General features: G+C 42.8%; 5 protein-coding genes across 5 annotated transcripts; 2 read left to right on the top strand and 3 right to left on the bottom strand.

Moving 5' to 3' along the window:
• Nucleotides 1-830: 830 nt before the first annotated feature.
• Nucleotides 831-1,816, top strand: EAE97_002924 (uncharacterized protein; the record flags this gene model as incomplete). The annotated part of the gene is made up of 2 exons (XM_038873436.1): nt 831-967; nt 1,051-1,816. The coding sequence occupies 2 exons, from the start codon at nt 831-833 to the stop codon at nt 1,814-1,816; spliced, it is 903 nt and encodes a 300-aa protein (XP_038735299.1).
• Nucleotides 1,817-2,554: 738 nt separating this feature from the next.
• On the bottom strand, nt 2,555-4,226 carry EAE97_002923 (uncharacterized protein; the record flags this gene model as incomplete). Its single annotated transcript, XM_038873435.1, has 5 exons — nt 2,555-3,290; nt 3,349-3,416; nt 3,533-3,649; nt 3,697-3,824; nt 3,881-4,226. 5 exons carry the CDS (start codon nt 4,224-4,226, stop codon nt 2,555-2,557), a joined length of 1,395 nt encoding a protein of 464 aa, XP_038735298.1.
• A 1,015-nt stretch (nt 4,227-5,241) lies between these two features.
• EAE97_002922 (uncharacterized protein) lies at nt 5,242-9,788 on the bottom strand (the record flags this gene model as incomplete). The annotated part of the gene is made up of 3 exons (XM_038873434.1): nt 5,242-8,493; nt 8,540-9,200; nt 9,253-9,788. 3 exons carry the CDS (start codon nt 9,786-9,788, stop codon nt 5,242-5,244), a joined length of 4,449 nt encoding a protein of 1,482 aa, XP_038735297.1.
• Nucleotides 9,789-12,187: 2,399 nt separating this feature from the next.
• Nucleotides 12,188-14,847, top strand: EAE97_002921 (uncharacterized protein; the record flags this gene model as incomplete). Its single annotated transcript, XM_038873433.1, has 6 exons — nt 12,188-12,477; nt 12,533-13,152; nt 13,213-13,511; nt 13,568-13,831; nt 13,891-13,969; nt 14,087-14,847. 6 exons carry the CDS (start codon nt 12,188-12,190, stop codon nt 14,845-14,847), a joined length of 2,313 nt encoding a protein of 770 aa, XP_038735296.1.
• A 117-nt stretch (nt 14,848-14,964) lies between these two features.
• EAE97_002920 (uncharacterized protein) lies at nt 14,965-16,371 on the bottom strand (the record flags this gene model as incomplete). Its single annotated transcript, XM_038873432.1, has 5 exons — nt 14,965-15,855; nt 15,917-16,030; nt 16,090-16,193; nt 16,251-16,296; nt 16,351-16,371. The coding sequence occupies 5 exons, from the start codon at nt 16,369-16,371 to the stop codon at nt 14,965-14,967; spliced, it is 1,176 nt and encodes a 391-aa protein (XP_038735295.1).
• Between the last annotated feature and the right edge of the window lie 317 nt (nt 16,372-16,688).

Below are 16,688 nucleotides of genomic sequence, written 5' to 3'. Positions count from 1 at the left end.
CCTCTTGGTGGGTCGCTAATGTCTTGGCATTTCTATTTTCCTATTTGGGTTAGGCACTCTATCTATCTCGGGCGATTTGAATGCTATCCCGCTGATTATATCAACTTGGACACAAGGGATGGAAGTACATCTCCTGCTCAGAAGCCCCCTATCTCGAACCTTCGATTGGGTCAATACCAAATACGGTGGTAAATATAGCTAGGGGAAGTTCCTTTGATGCAGGGATGTTTAGAATAAGAGCTGAGTCGATTCCCACGCCCAGCTTGAAGTTCAAACTACATATCATGCAATTTCAGCTCTGTCTACTGCTAAAAAAATCAACGGCCATTATTTTAGATTTTTTCATTATAATACCTCAACTCCGGCATATCAAAAGGCCTCTCTAATCGAAGAAGCCAAGGTCCGAATATTCTTCTCTTGAATCTTACCATCCAATTCCAACCAGCAATCCTCCTAGGCAAGCCGGTCTTTACATCATTCCCTCATTCAAACCAGTCTTCTCGTCTCCAAGACATCGTAAAAGCGCATCGATCTTACTCGTGATGGCAGCCGGAGATCCTAGTGAGGTCTTCTAATCTCGTGAGCTCGAGACCCTTTGTTGACATGACCACAGCACAATGGAGTTTGTAAGTTTACATTCCTAATAACGGTGCGCCGATATTCTTCACCATCGCGTTTGCCATTTCCGCCGCCTTTCACATTTGGCAATGCCTGTAGGTCTCATCAACTCCTTCATTCATCGGTGCAGAATAATAGCCTCTGACGTTCTCTCTTGCAACAGTCGCTATATATCCTGGGGATTGATTGGATTGCATCCATTTTGTGCCATCATGTTTACTGCGGGCTACGCATTGCGAGAATACGGAGCATACAAGTACATCTATAACCCGTATGACGCAGCAGATACGAGCAGAGCGACCACACTGATAGTCTTTATCCTCAGTCAAGTCTTCATATACATATGTCCGTAAGTGAATTACCTCCAAATATAGCATCTTGTTTATCCACCGAGTGCTAGAACAAAGCTGTCGTCGTCATCTTTCAACCTAGTCCCCTTCTTGAACTAGCCAATTACCATATTCTGGGTCGACTATTCTACTACGTGCCATATTACGCGCCAATGCCTGCCAACAGAGTTCTGGCCACCTTTGGTGGTTTAATGGCGCTCGTGGAGGTCTTGAACTCGCTGGGTGTGGCTTTGGCATCCAACACGAGGGGAAGTTCGAGTACCGTAGCCTTGGGTGCTCATTTGACAGTAGCCGCCGTGAGCATTCAACTCATCGCAATTATCATTTTTGTCTCCCTCGGCGGGATTTTCTATCTTAGGCTTCAGAAAGCCAGTTTGGACGCTCGAAATGTCAATACCATGATCTTTACGCTCTTTGCGAGTATGGCTTTAATCTTCATTCGTTCCATTTATCGTCTGGTAGAGCACGCGGGCCCAAGTCAAATTGACATTTCCGACATTGATGCTCTCCGTGCTCTAAGCCCGCTTTACCGATACGAGGTCTTTTTCTACGTGTTCGAAGCAAGCGTCATGCTCATAAACTCTGCTCTGTGGAATATCTGGAACCCAGGACGCTTTATCCCTTGCAACGACCGCATCCACCTTACGCGAGAAGGAATTGAAGTGGAAGGTCCGAAGGATCCGGATACAAGGTCGGCTCTGATCAAGACGCTCAATGTATTGACATTCGGTCTCTTGTTCCAAAGGAAGAGAATGAATTATGTCAACCAGGAACTCTCGGAGTACAGGAGTCAAGATGGTATTAGTCGGAAAGATTCTGTTCAACAACCCTTTAACCAGCCAGGCTAATTGTTATATAGAAACTACACACAACTAGCGTAACAAAGGGTGTAGTCTGTATCCTGAGTAAAGAACAAAGGCACGGGTAGATGGTATCTCGTCTGCTTGTAATCATTTCTCGCTGTTAAAGTGAACGTTTATCTTAAACCGCAAAGATACTTCAAATAACTAGCCAGTATCGAATTAGTAGCATAGCAGTTGAGGGGGGTCAATGAAACATTGTAAAAAATACCCAGTGAATATATCATATTTCTGAGCTTAACATTGGATGTATTGAACGTGTTGCTATGTAGGTGCTGCCACACTTACCTTCTATCACAATACATCGTACTTGGTGTTAAGGTTTTCTTCCCCATTTCTCAACCCAGCTTCAAAGTGAGATCCCTGGTCTGAATCAATGTAGGCCATGTTGAGTATCCTGCAGTTGAAAATAACTTTTCGCACTGATACCTTCCCACAGTTTCTAATAAAATTGACATATGTGCGACAGGAACTGCCAGCATCGACAAGAAAATTAAGTAGATATCAACCGATACATTAGTCTCGCTTCAGATGATTGATGTTTATTAGCCAATCAAAGCCTCAGATTCATAGAAAGAGGGTGCTATTGCCACTATCTTTTCAGCCTACAAGTGCCCTCAAGAGACTGATGCTTGATCCGGTGTCTAAAACAGCGTCTAGAACTGTGAAAGATTTCTAGCGTCGGGGCATATGTGGACAAAATTGCAATTTAGTTGAAGTGGCCTATCAAGTAGTTTCGCCTTGTCCCGTTATTATCTGGCTATTGTCGACCGCAATTTGCGTTTTAAAGGCATATGGCTTATCAAAGCAATCGTCCCAACGTGTTTTACCCGAGGCCCAAAATGACTCGAGGACACCATTCGCAATTAGTGGCCCATATGTGCCAACCTCATAGCTCAGTTCTGTTAATTGGGTAGTTACGAAAGCACGCATTTCCGCGTTACCATGGATAGCTTCCACACCTAGTAGTATCAGTGGCCATATCATGAATCTTTTGATGTGCCGGAATAATAAAGCCTGTGTAAGAAGTTCCTGCAGATGCTGGCCATATGTGGTACAAAGTGGCCTTAAAGATGGTATTTCTAGAAGGATCGAAACGCTTTGCAATGAGTGAATGCAGAATAATTTCATGGCAATCTGGTAAGTGGTACCTATGAGTACCCACTCCTTAGTCGATAACGGCTTAGATGCAGCCCACTGTTCTGGGGAGAAATCATGGATGCGGCGGAGAATTTCATACGCTTCTTTTGAGAGATCCTCGGATTCACTCGGGTCATGTTTCCAGCCTCGCATCCGGAGGTGATTAATGTTGATGATCTTAACAACTAGTGGCAGTGGACACAGATGAAAGGGTAATATCGCGGCGCTACACTGTTCGATTATGAAATCAACAGCATCGAGATGCGATTCGGTCCATGCCAGGCTTGACACAGGGCAAGTTGTGTTTCCAAAGACTTCAACACTAGATCAAGTTAATTTTTTCGACTCTTTCAAATCCACAGCTCGAGAGGAGTACGTACAACCAGATGGTAGTGAGCATAGGCTTTAAGCTTTTTGATCGGGCTAGCTCTAAGAAGCCTCCTCGGAGCTTGATCATTTTGTTAATTCTTCGAGGTGACACCGCCAAGTAATGGTCCCGTGTTGAGCCTACAGGCGATAGAGTTCAATGTATGATTTTCATACTTTAACAGAGGATGGACTTACGTCAATCAGTAAAAGAGTCAGGGCCCCGGCGATGACACTATCGGCAGCACATTTATCCTCCATGTTAAATTCCTCGGTAAGTGAGCGGATAACATTTCCACGGTACATGTAAAATTTCTGTGCCAGTGCCTTCGGCTCATTCGATGACTCAAAGTCATACAAACCATGCTTGACTGTAGGTAATGTGGGGATGTCATCGCTTCTTGGAGAAGGGCAGGTGAAATGCGAAATAGATGAGGATTCTGCCCCAGTTGATTTATTGGGACCATATCTTGATATATGCAGGTGTTATCTATTAGACAACGTTAGTGGGCGATGTGGTATTATATCTGGAAAGCTAGAACTTGCAATACTCGACGGCCTGAATTAAGGCACCAGGTTCGATGAAAATCTCCGCCGGCAAAATCATTGCATAGTTAGATACACTACCAGTAGCTTTTTTAGTAATAGTTTTCTCAAGATCGTTATCCTTTGAAGCCTTCGAGGATTTTAATGCCTTCAAACGTTTCGGACGGAATTTGACTTTTCCAGGCTCGAGCCATCGTAATCGTGCGGGCTTCACATCGCTGTATCCAGGACAGACAATGTCGGATGCGGAACACCTCTTACATGCCGGCTTGGTGAAGTCGCAGACGAGACAGCGGTGAAGACATTCCCAGCAGTGGCGTTTCCGGCCCTCGTTAACCTCCTGCATATATCTGAAGGTAGCAAAGTATCCAGCTGGACAGCTCTAGCCTAAATCCAAATCAGGTAATTATAGTTGAGTACTACATGCGTGTAGACTTGAGGTGACGCGTGGTTGGAATTCTTAGCTTAATTCTACAAGATTCACCACTTCTAATAGGCTGCAATCTAACAAGGATAAAGTTTCTCCCGCACGTGCGATCTCCGAGCGACGACGCCGGAGATCCTGCTCTCGTAGTAATTTTAAGGCACAATGTCACACTATAGGCCAATTGAATAATTGATTTCAATGACCACCAGTGGGTGTACGGACTCACGGGATAGTACAAAAATGAACTAGTAAATATCTTTTGATATATTGAATTATTTATTTTAAAATTTGTTATATTTTTTGAATAAAGATAAAATAATCAAAATACAAATTCTGATATCAAACAATTGAAAAATGGATTTATTGAAAATATTGAAAATTGGGAAGTGTCCCGTCAGTCCATGCACCCACTAGTGATCTCAGTTTGCAAGAGCTGATGATAGGGGATGAATCTATCAATTTTGCTGCCTGGTAGAAATCATCACATCATTCTGGGACGTTGCGCTATGCTTTGTTTTTCTGCTTGTTGTTCCTCAGTTTGTTTTCTTCATCTTTCTTTCCGATCAAGGATAATCATAAAACAGTATCTGTCATTTTAGACTGAGACTACATCTCGTTTCGGTAACTCACACAGCTAGTGAGCATCGCTGATTTGGGGCATGGGATCACTAGCATTTTGGTATGAAAAGAGTGATGGTAATCAGATAATTGATAAGAACGATCAATTCCATCAAGCAGATGCGAATATTTTGGGGTTATCCTATCTTTATTGTCCTTTTTTGACGTATGAACAAGCTTCAAGGAGAGTTGTATGCAACATATATGCTTCAAAACATTCTCGTAGAAACCAAGATGAAAGTGTGGACACAAATGGTTTGATTTAGACCTATCAAATTTATGAAATCGTGATAACGATAGTGAGTGATATGACATCTCAATGATTCTTTTCCCGCAACCAAGTATCTCTCCTTCTTGTATCTCGAATTGCCGTATCTCTTCCATTATGAAAGTCTACCTCCTCGTAACCAGGAATTCTAATGCCCAACCCACCTTCTTTATCAGCACCACCACCAGCGTTACTACAGCCCTCTCCAACATCATTCTCTTCCTCCACCACCGCAGTATCCCTTGAATCATCCCCAACTAACGCCCCAAACTTCCCGCCAACTCTATTCTTCAACTCATCGAAATCACCACTCTCAATTATTTTTCCTTCTTCCATAACCACAACTCGTCCCGCCATCTTCATCATTTCAGCAGTATGACTTACGACCAGCGTGGCCATGCCTTCTCTCTTCTTCAACTTCTGCACAGTCTCTCTAATCACCTCTGCACTACCGCCATCCAATCCGCTCGTCGCTTCATCTAATATCAATAACTTAGGTTTTCTAACCAGTGCTCTCGATATAACAATTCTCTGGGCCTGTCCTCCCGATAACTCTTGCCCTCCATCTCCTACTATCGTGTTATAACTCTGTGGGAGCGACGTTATAAACTCGTGGATCCCAGCATCTTTGGCTGATGCAATAGCAGATGGAAGATTAGCACAGGAAGAAGATTGTGGGAGACCATAAATGATATTATGGAGAATAGTGGCGGGGAATAGAATGGGTGTTTGTGGGACGAATGAGATAAAAGCTCGGAGAGACGGAATGTGACAGTTGGTTATAGAAACATGATTGAATGTCAACGGCGGAGGTGTTGAAGTATCTGGTGGGTAAAGACCAATGAGCAGAGCAGCTATCGTAGATTTTCCAGAGCCGGAGGGTCCAACAAGCGCAGTTGTTGAGTTAGGACTTAGGGAAAGAGAAAAGGATGATATCGTCCGTGTTTCAGGACGCGCAGGATACGTGAATGAGAGGCGATTGAATTTGATTGGAAAAATTGTCGAAAGCCGTTCAGTTCCTTTATTTTCGTGGGAGGAAGATGAATCGAGATTGGCCAACTCAAGCATATGTGTAGCTGTAACGCGAGAAGAGTTGATCTGTGGTATCATGGCCAGCATATTCGTACTATTGGAAATACCGAATAGTAGAAGATTGACAGTCTGTAATGCAGTCGCGATACTAATCTCTCTTTTGGTAATGAGAACTGTGGCATAATAAAAGATAGTTGCAGTGATGAAAAATGACATTGCATCTGTCAGTCCCCAAAGTAGCCCCGAGTAGTTTGCTCGTATTTGTCCAACTTTATAAAGCTCTTCTGTAGCTTTGGTGTGCTTCTTCTCGAAATAATTTTCCAGGGTAAAAGCCCGAACCACTTTGATGTTGGAGAAAGTCTCTGAAAATATGCCTGTGGTCATTTCGGAAGCGTAGTTGCATTTGTTCTCCCATTTTCCACTCACGCGATTGAACGTTTTGGTGACAGCGTATATAACTGGGCCAGTTGCCATTGAGACTAATGTGAGTTTCCATGTATTCACAAAAGCCCATATAATTGATATCAATAGCATAAAGAATGCTGTAAAAACGATACCAGCAAAGCGACCAACGAGGTTACGCATTTCCTCAGAGTTCCTATCCAAAACTTCATTCAACCGACCAGGAGAATTTCTGGATTCCTCAAACCATGACTTAGGTTGTGCGAGAATTCTTTTTAATGCTTCTACTCGTAAAGCACTCACCCAAGCTTGTCCGGCACGTTCTAGAGCATAATGCGAAAAAAAGCATGCTACGCCATCAATGATAGCGATTCCGAGTAAGATAAGTGACCATTTTAAAGCATTCGAGTTTCGGTTTTCCTTTTGGTAAAAAGTGTCGAGAAGTTTGGTATATATTATGGCAAATGCTGGGGTTGATACTGCCACAATGAATGCTGCAGCGAATGCACCCAAGAGGATTATGCGCTCCTTTCTGTTCAGCATAGGCCAAACTGTCTTCAATATTTTAGTTAAAGTATCGGGTTTGAGATGACCCATTTCGTTCTTCTGTTTGGAATCACCCGCATTCTTGGCGGAGTCATCTGAGTATTCCAGCAAGGAATCGATAGGCGCAACTTTAGAGTCTCGATTCGTCTTGGTTGACACCAAGCTAAGATGGCTTTGAATCAGAGATTTTCTATCAAAACTCGATTCGCCTGAGAGATGTTCTGGGATCGACCGGAATCCTGCGTCTTGATACCTTGGTGGCACAATAAAACGTATAGACTGCCTACTATCTGACGCTTGACGTCTCTGGAACTGTGAGCCAGGTCTTTGCAAACTATCAATTCTTGAACGTGAACTGTCAATTCCTGATGTCCAAATATTGTTTGATTGTAGGTCATTCGCATAGGCTATTGAAGCATATCCAAGAGACAATCGTCTATTTGACATATCCAAAGACCTACGATTTGCTGCATTTGGGCCATAAAGTGTAGACTGTGTGGAAAAACGAGGTGTCAGTTCTTGGACAAATTCTTCAAAGCTTCCAGTCAATGGTCTTCCTGGGTCCGAGTTTCTTCTAATGTTAGGAAGGTCTATCGATTCTTCCACAAGCAATTCCGGGAGCGGCGAGAATGTCGCAAAAGTACCGTTAGCCTTCGCCGAAAGCTTTCTACGATAACCTTCCTGAACAACCCTACTTTCTTCCATAACGTAAACATAGTCATCATCCGATATCTGTGAGATATCATGAGTCACAATGATTGTCGTCTTTCCTTTCCTCCATTTTCGAATACTATCCATGATTTTGATTCGGTTAGTAAGATCAAGGGCGCTGGTCCCTTCGTCGAGAATCAAGATTGGTGCATCTCGTAATCTAGCTCGAGCCAATGCAACACGCTGTTTCTGTCCACCACTTAGTTGTCTCTCCTTAGAACCGATCAGAGTATCAAGTCCATCAGGGAGATCAGCAATTACTTGTTCTAAACTGGCTGCAGAACAGGCATCCATGATATCAACTTCACTAGTTATTCCTTCCTTGCCGAACTCTATGTTCTTCCTAACAGTCTCGTTGAATACCACACTCTGCTGCAGTACGAGAGTAATGTTGCGTCTCAGCCAATCTGTGTCGAGATTTTTTATAGGTTGACCATCTATCAAGATACTCCCCTCTTGTGGTTCGTAGAATTTGAGCAATAAGTTTCCCAATGTACTCTTCCCAGAACCACTTTTACCAACTACAAAAGTAGTTTCGCCAGCAGGAAAGAAGAATGTTGTTTTTAGAAGAGCGTTATGTTGTCGATTGGAAGGATATGCAAATGTAACCTGATATTAATTAGTTTCATGGTCTACTGTAGCCATGTTTACTTACATCATTGACTTCTATATCACCACTGCAGGTTTTAGGTATCATTAATCCCTCTGCATGTTGTGCAATCCCTCCTCTATCCACTTGATTCATGATAGACTTGAGAGTTGCTCCAGCGGACATTCCTTTTGCCAAGACAAGCCATTGTGGTAAAACGACTTCTATAGCCATCATTCCAGTCAGACAAGCATAAAACGTTGTGAGAACCTTTCCAGCATCTAGTCCATGATCGACTAAAGTGAGACCATACCCAAAGCCTTGAACAAAGATAGCCACCATGACAAACTTCGTAATCCCAAATTGAAATGCGTTTGACCTGGCTTGGATCATGTAATGAATTGTTGATCTTTTAATCGTTAATAAATATTGCCAAACTTCCTGGTCCTGTCCATTGAATGCCTTGACAGTATCGATAGCTGTAATGGCAGTATTTGTGAATTTCGAAGCTTGCGATAACTCTCTTTTCTGAGCTTCGATTGCAGGGCCCATCTTTCTAGAGATCAGATAAAGTATTCCGCCGGCGACTGGAAATGTCACTATAATGACAAGAGTCAGATTCCAAGAGTAAAAGAAAGCAGTCCCAAGAGCTGCACATGCGCTTGCAGTCTCAAACAGAAGGAACCCAAGAGGCTGGGATGTGGATAATTGAAGCTCTCGAATTTGGCTATTGTTCTTTTAGCATTGCTTAAAATCGACGATGAATATATTCCACATACGTTTCAATTCGAATCAATAATGATCCGATGCCATCTTTACGCAGATCAAACCATTCCAGGTCCTTCTCTAACATGCCGGCAAACATTTTTTCGCGCACGCTTCTAGCCTGGAGCTCTCCAAACACCATCCACGAGCACAGAAATAGGCCTTCGAACAACCATACCGCGCCTCCGAGAATAGTTATAGCTATACACCATTTCGAGACTTGTTGTAAAGTCTCTTGTGCTGTGAGAACACCAGCCCCAAAGTCTGTAAGAGTACCAAAGATATTGCCGTAAAATATTGCCGATATAGGTTTGAGAATGCCGCTAATAATTGCAAATATTATACATGGAACTATGTTAGATATGTGGTTTTTGGTCGTGAATGAGAATAGGGACCTGAAAGATGATTTAATTTCTTCGTCGGCATGATAGTCATCGATATTTCGCAATTCAATTGACGAATTTTCGTCATCATCTGGCAGTCGAATGCGTGATGTAGAATGGCTATGCTTTTTGTGACTCTTCGAGCCTTTACCTTTCAATATTGTCATTGAAACAGAATTTGCGTCCGACAAATGGTGTTGAAAACATCGGAGAGATTTGTGCGGAATGGACAGAAGACATCAATCAATCACCATGGTTCAGAGCTCTAAAATAGTAATCAGACCTACATCACTTCGAGTCGAGAAATAATCGTGATGTTTCCCCTTAGTATTGTTCGTTAAGCGAGGTGTGAAGAACAATATGATCATTATGGAAAAAAGACAATCTTTGAGAAGAACATTGTTCTAGAAGTGTTTACTAATCCTCTTCCAGAATTCCAAGAGACTAGAGATCTGGGCGTCGAATGTTAATAAGTATATCAATGATACCCACCATAATAATGACGTAGTAGCATCTTGCAAGATGGACAAATGTAAAGCAATTTGAACTTCCAAAGCTTTGCTCTAGCAGCAGCGAATTTCTTTTATAACAAAGCGACAAAAGAACTTCCAAAACAGGAAAGGTTATTGCATCGCGATAGCGTATCATTGCTGGAAATGTCAGATGGTCCGGAATTGTTCAACAAGTCTCAAGTGTTTGGCCATTGAAGTCACTTTAAAAGATTTGAACAATGACCGAGGTGGTCTTTCAGAATCGAATCTTGCTAATGTATCTCCGTTTGAGTGGGCGAATTGATCCTCTCCATTGCGTGTATAGGCGCTTTGCAGACCAGACAGACATGCAGTGACACGATTGGCATAGAATGTGTACCTAGTCAACCGCAGAATTCTGAGCGATTATCCTTCGAACTCAGTTTTAGCATCTTTAGCTCACCCTTTTCCTTTGGGTACCTCTATACTAGACTCACGGAGGACTTTGACAAGTTTCTTGTATCTGCACATATAATTGGAGTATAGCTAATGTGACCGTCTGGTTTGTTCGAAGCTCCGCGATTGAATAACAAATGCAGCATCGGCGAATAAATTTACTGCTGAATGGAGATGCTAAGGTTTCCGACTCCGCTTTCTTTGCCCCAGTTTCTTGAATACACGTTACAGCTTTGACTGAAACATATTTCTGGGCTCGATAGGAAACAATCCTTTGTGACCAACTCGAGCTAATGAAGTGTGGATTGTGAAGGGGACTAGGCTGATTCTTGCGCTACACGGTTTGATAACTCTGACCCTCGTGGTAGGTCTATCGACTTGATTGTCTACAATCTAGAAGCTTTGAAAGCAAGTTTGAAAATGAAGTTTGTAATAACGTAGATCGGCCCGAGCGGTTCGTTAGAGAACAATTATTATCACTCCCCAGGGTCTAATTTTACGCATTCTGCGCTGTAAAATGTATTTCTCGTAGGGAATTTAAAGAGTTGACGAGGCTGGCTGCAAGGACCCGAGAACGTTAGTCAAAGTCACGAGATCAACTAGCAGCCGAGGCTTAATACACGCACATGCACATCATGCACACTTCACTTCAGCTATCAATTTGATCCTTATCTATTCCTTCCAATACCTGGTACTTACCATCAAATCTTATCATAGTTTCATGCATATGATTTTAATTTCAAGCAACAAGTCTCCTTCCATCCGGTCTCTCATCATATCTCTTTATGGGAACGCCATCGATCACTTTCTTAGAGATGAAATTTCTAGCTTGCGTGGAACTCACACTTTGATACATCAAACCGACGTGAGGAATTCAAGTGCTAGCGAAGGTTGTATGGCTTGCGGTACATTTATTTCAATATCCTATCAGTACAATTCTTTTACGCTAAAGTTATGCACTCGTATAAATGAATTGCAGAATGAGTTCTTCACGTTTACTTTTCAGCCTAAAACCCCCCATTCTCGCAGAAGTATGGCACCTTGGCAAGTGATATTGGTGTCAATCAACCATGTTCAAGTTGCGATACAGATATGCCAAGAAGTTAAATATGGTAGCAGCCGGTCAGGGGTTTAAATCAACGACCTGCCAAATCTAACAGTTTATGATCAAGAAGAGGTTCCCCGAGCTCCCCTGCGAAGGAGACTCGAAATAAACCATGAAGGCTTAATCCCCCGCATTATCTATTGGACAGGCATCATCAATGCAGTAGCAAGTTTAATTGACTTCCTAAGATTCAAGCGAAACCATAGGTTGTACAAAGGCTCGTCAGGGGATACGATCGGGTGATGATACTGAAGAAGAAATTGATCAGCTAGCCCCTCGTTACATTGAGGTACAAGCAATGCTATCATGATTGAAGAATACCATGCGCGAGTACTTCATCGGTCGAAACTTCCGTTGAAATCTACAATCGAATGTTTTTCTGCATGGTAAAAAAAAATGGCACGTGTAACAATGATGCTACCACGCGAGCCACACCAATATGATTGTTATTTTTGGATGATATATTATCTACCTGCTACCATCCTTTTACTTATGTTTCTTCTCTTGCTACGTTTTCGCACCTTGATTATTGATCATGTCGAGGTTTGAATATTCACAGGTCCCGGCCGACGAAAAGTCGGAGAATAAGCGACCAGAAACTCCTCGCAAAAGGTCACTAGCAAGTGCAATATTCTTGACATTAGCTGGATTCGTTTTGTTTACTGCGTTTACTGCATTGGTTGTGGGACTTGCAAAGATTGAAGACGTTCAGCCAACCAACGAGTCTTCCAATGACAATTCTGGATGGGCAAACAATCATGAACACGAAACTCGAGCAACCGGTGACCCATATCTCATTGGAGTCGGCAAGGCTGATATCACTGGGTAAGACTCAAGCTCGGTCCCTACATCCTCCTGCTATACTGATCTTATTCAATAGTCCTGTTGTTGAAATAAACTTTATGGGCTATGCTAGTCTCCCACAAGTCGGAACAGGGCTGCGTCAACGCATTTACTCCCGAGCCTTTATAGTCGGTGATGTAAAGACCCCTGCCAACAGATTTGTCTACCTAGTTCTTGACACAGCATCTGGGGATACTGCAATCAGATATGGAATACTTCAAGGATTAGCTGCCTTGGGACCAGCATATGCAATCTATGGGCAAAACAATGTTGCCGTTACCGGAACACATCAACATTCTGGTCCTGGAGCGTACTACAATTATCTTTTACCACAAATTACTTCATTGGGTTTCGATAAGCAAAGCTACCAAGCAATTGTTGATGGCGCAGTTCTCTCAGTTAAAAGAGCCCATGATTCGCTCACTACTGGGTATCTAACCGCTGGAGATACAAACATCACAGATGCAAATATCAACCGTAGTCTTTACGCATATCTTGCCAACCCTGCAGCGGAAAGGGCATTATATACGGATAATGTTGACAAGACATTATCTATGCTTCGATTCCAGCGGGCTTCAGATGGATTGAATATTGGTGTTTTGACATGGTTCAGTGTTCACGGTACTTCCATGTTAGAAAACAACACACATGTTACTGGTAAGTTATTCAGAGATTCCCTATAAGAGATACGTCTTCTGACTAAGCACTTTAATTCAGGTGACAATAAAGGAGTGGCAGCTTATCTATTCGAGAAAGCGGCCTTGAAAGACCCTAAAGCCGCCCCAGGTTTCGTCGCTGGTTTCTCACAATCAAGTGTTGGAGACACCTCACCAAATGTTCTTGGCGCCTGGTGTGACGATGGATCTGGTCAACAATGTACCCTAGAGAACAGTACTTGTGCCGGTATCTCCGAAACATGTCATGGTAGAGGCCCTGCTTTCCAAGCATTGGATTTGGGAACTCAGAGTTGTTATATCATTGGACAGAGACAATATAATGGAGCTCAAGCTCTTTATGTAAGTCTTCTCCCCCTTTTGTCGAGAATAATTCGATCAAGTTCTGATCCTTATAGAACACATTGGATTCGGTCGGTACCCCTATCGTCGGAGGAAGTGTCAAATCATTCCATTTCTTCCAAGATATGCAATACTATGACTTCCCTCTCGCAAATGGATCGATTGTCCAAACATGTCCTGCAGCCTTAGGATATTCATTTGCAGCTGGTACAACCGATGGACCAGGAGCCTTTGACTTTGTACAAAATGATCCAGGTGCGCCCTCAAATCCTCTTTGGAGTCTGGTATCTGGTCTTCTCCGAGTGCCAACTGCTCAACAGGTATGTTTCTGGTCCTATTGGGTGTTGATTATTGAAGACCTAGTGTTAATCGTCTCCAGGTCGCTTGCCAATATCCCAAGCCTGTTCTTCTAGATGTGGGAGAGATGTCAAGTCCTTATGCTTGGTCTCCCAATATCGGTAAGTTGTTTCTCAACTGTTTTCTAATCATTTATCTCACATCATCATTTCACATCATCTTCTCACCCTATCCCCCTAACATCATCAAACTTATCTCACCTCGCTAACTCGCTCAAGTCGACGTACAACTCCTTCGCGTCGGACAACTAATAATGATCATCTCCCCCTCCGAAGCAACCACCATGTCCGGCCGACGCTGGAAATCCGCCATCTCGGCCGCAGCCGTATCTTCCAAAATAACTACCGCCACTCCCAAAGTAGTTCTCGGCGGTCCCGCAAACACATACGCCCACTACCTCGCCACCCCCGAAGAATATTCCATCCAACGCTACGAAGGTGCTTCGACTTTATTTGGCCAACATGAACTAGATGCTTACATCCATCTCACCACATCCGCCATTGGATATCTCTCCGCTACCAATACCAGTCAGCCTGCCCCGGGACCCAGTCCACCAAATAATGCCAACTCGAGTTTAAGTTTTATAACCGGGGTAGCATACGATAGTGGATCATTTGGCAGCGTATCCGTACAGCCAGCAGCATCCTACAAGATCGGATCTGTAGTAAACACGACATTTGTGGGAGCTAATCCTCGCAATAACTTGAGATTGGAAGGCACGTTTACGGCGGTTGAACAATTGGGCTCGAATGGGAATTGGACAACGGTGAGAGATGATAAGGATTGGTATTTGGTGTATACGTGGACGAGGGTTAATGGCTTGACGGGTACTAGTAGTGTGGTTGTGAGTTGGGAGACGGGAACTGGAGATGGAACAACGGCGGGTACCTATAGGGTTAGGTATAATGGGGATTCAAAGAATATTTTGGGCACGATTAGTCCCTTCACGGCGGTTAGTAATAGTTTTACCTTGAGTTGAGAGGGTTTTCAGGGGAAAGGTATTGTTGCGGGGGGCATTTGGTGTGGTTGAACGAAATGTGAGATGACACGGTATGACAAATGAGGAAATAAACTTTTTGTATTCACTACTTTGAATTTATACTTCTACTATTTTATCATCATCCGAATCTGATGCAGGGTCCTCTGCATCTTGTGATGCCCAACTTCCTGCGATACCATTTGTCTGCGATGAAAATGGTTTTGGCGAGGAAGAAGGTTTGTCAGATCTTCGGGCCAAAGTCTTCATGCCTGCGTCCACTTTCTCCTCTCCTTCCTCATCTCGCATCAATACCTGTACCAGTCTCTCACAGGCCTCTCTCATTTCATCGTGATCAACCTTCAAATGCAATTCCCTTATGATTGGGTAAACCTTGATCTCCCTCATAATATCTCTTCCTTCTCTTGTGGTTGTGAGCAACATCAATGTTTCCACGTGTGTCTGCATGATAACGGGATCACTATCCCTCTCCTTATCTGGTGGTAATAATTGTAGATCTGGTAACATTGCCATGGTTTCCTCTTCATCGAATTCCTCATTTCCCATAATAGGTAGCAGTAAATATGGTAAGATATTGATCTCATCCTCTGACAGGAATGAAGGATGTGATTCGATCTCGAACGCAACATTCTTTATCGTCGATGCGACTCCTTTTCGGCGAATGTCTGATTTGTGTTCGGTAAAAACCGTCATTTTTGTGAGAGGTACAACCCCATCGTATTCTTGTTTTGTCAGGAAGTATTTTCGTCCTTCTTCGTGCTTGGCTAGATCTGCAAACAAATATGCGAGGTAGTCATAATCAGCCTCTTTATTGTATGTTCCATCTGCACCCTTCACGAAGAGATCCATCAGTTGATCGATAGCGCGATTATTCGAGGTTAATTCTTTCGGCGCAGGACGTTCAAGAAATATGATCTCCTTCAAGTCATCCCATTTCGCAAGATTTGCGAATAGCATTGCAATGAGATTTGCATTTGGTTCTGCGGGGTTCTAGGAGTGAAGAGGTATCAGATATTGCCGGTTCAAACATCAAGAAAGGAGATTGACATACTGTCAATTTGTTAAATAAAGTATTGATGAACTCTTTATCACTCGCAAGAAATTCCAAAACTTCCTTGTCTGTCGACAGATTTATGAGAATTGTCATTGCATCCTTGGCTATTTGCTGTATAGGCGTTAGTTGCGCCTCTATCAACGATTATATTTGCGAGGTTTCAGTCGTACTTTGTAGTCGCGGACCAGCAATTTTAAGTCCTTCACTGGTAGAAGCTCATTTGTCTTGAATATTGAAGGTTGCGATAATGAATATGGAATCAGATTCTCGACAGCTATTATGGCGCAAATCAGTCAAAGTTTGAGCGGGCGGTTCAAATATCCTAAATTACCAATCGTCCGGACCTGGGTGTTTCCATGCGATATAAAATCGACGAGCTTCAGTAATAGTTAGCATGATTCAAAAGAATGTAATAAGAGCTGAAGTTCTACCTCTTCTAATTCAGTCGGCATATTGATAATTTTTCGAATGTTTTGAGTGATGTCTATGACGAACTGCTTCAAAAATATTTTAGAGGGGTAAAATGCAAGCCTTCTTTTCTGCCGTTGTGTTGGGGTCACCGCTTTCTTATCTCGATTCTCTTTACACTCGAGTGATACACTCACTACTGGTGAGCTCTACTAGTATGATTGATACATTGTCTTCGATCCTGAAATGAGTTTGTGGTTCGTAGTGTCAAATGAATCGATTGTATTATTTCCTAACTTTCACAGTTTCTTTTCAATTATATAATATCGATACATATTTCTGAAATTGTCACCTAGTCGAA

The sequence above is a fragment of the Botrytis byssoidea genome (assembly GCF_014898295.1).
Source record: "Botrytis byssoidea strain MUCL 94 chromosome Unknown BBYS_005, whole genome shotgun sequence".
Classification (NCBI taxonomy): Eukaryota; Fungi; Ascomycota; class Leotiomycetes; order Helotiales; family Sclerotiniaceae; genus Botrytis; species Botrytis byssoidea.
Note: the sequence above shows the minus strand (reverse complement) of the source record. Positions and strands in the feature narration are given on the sequence as shown.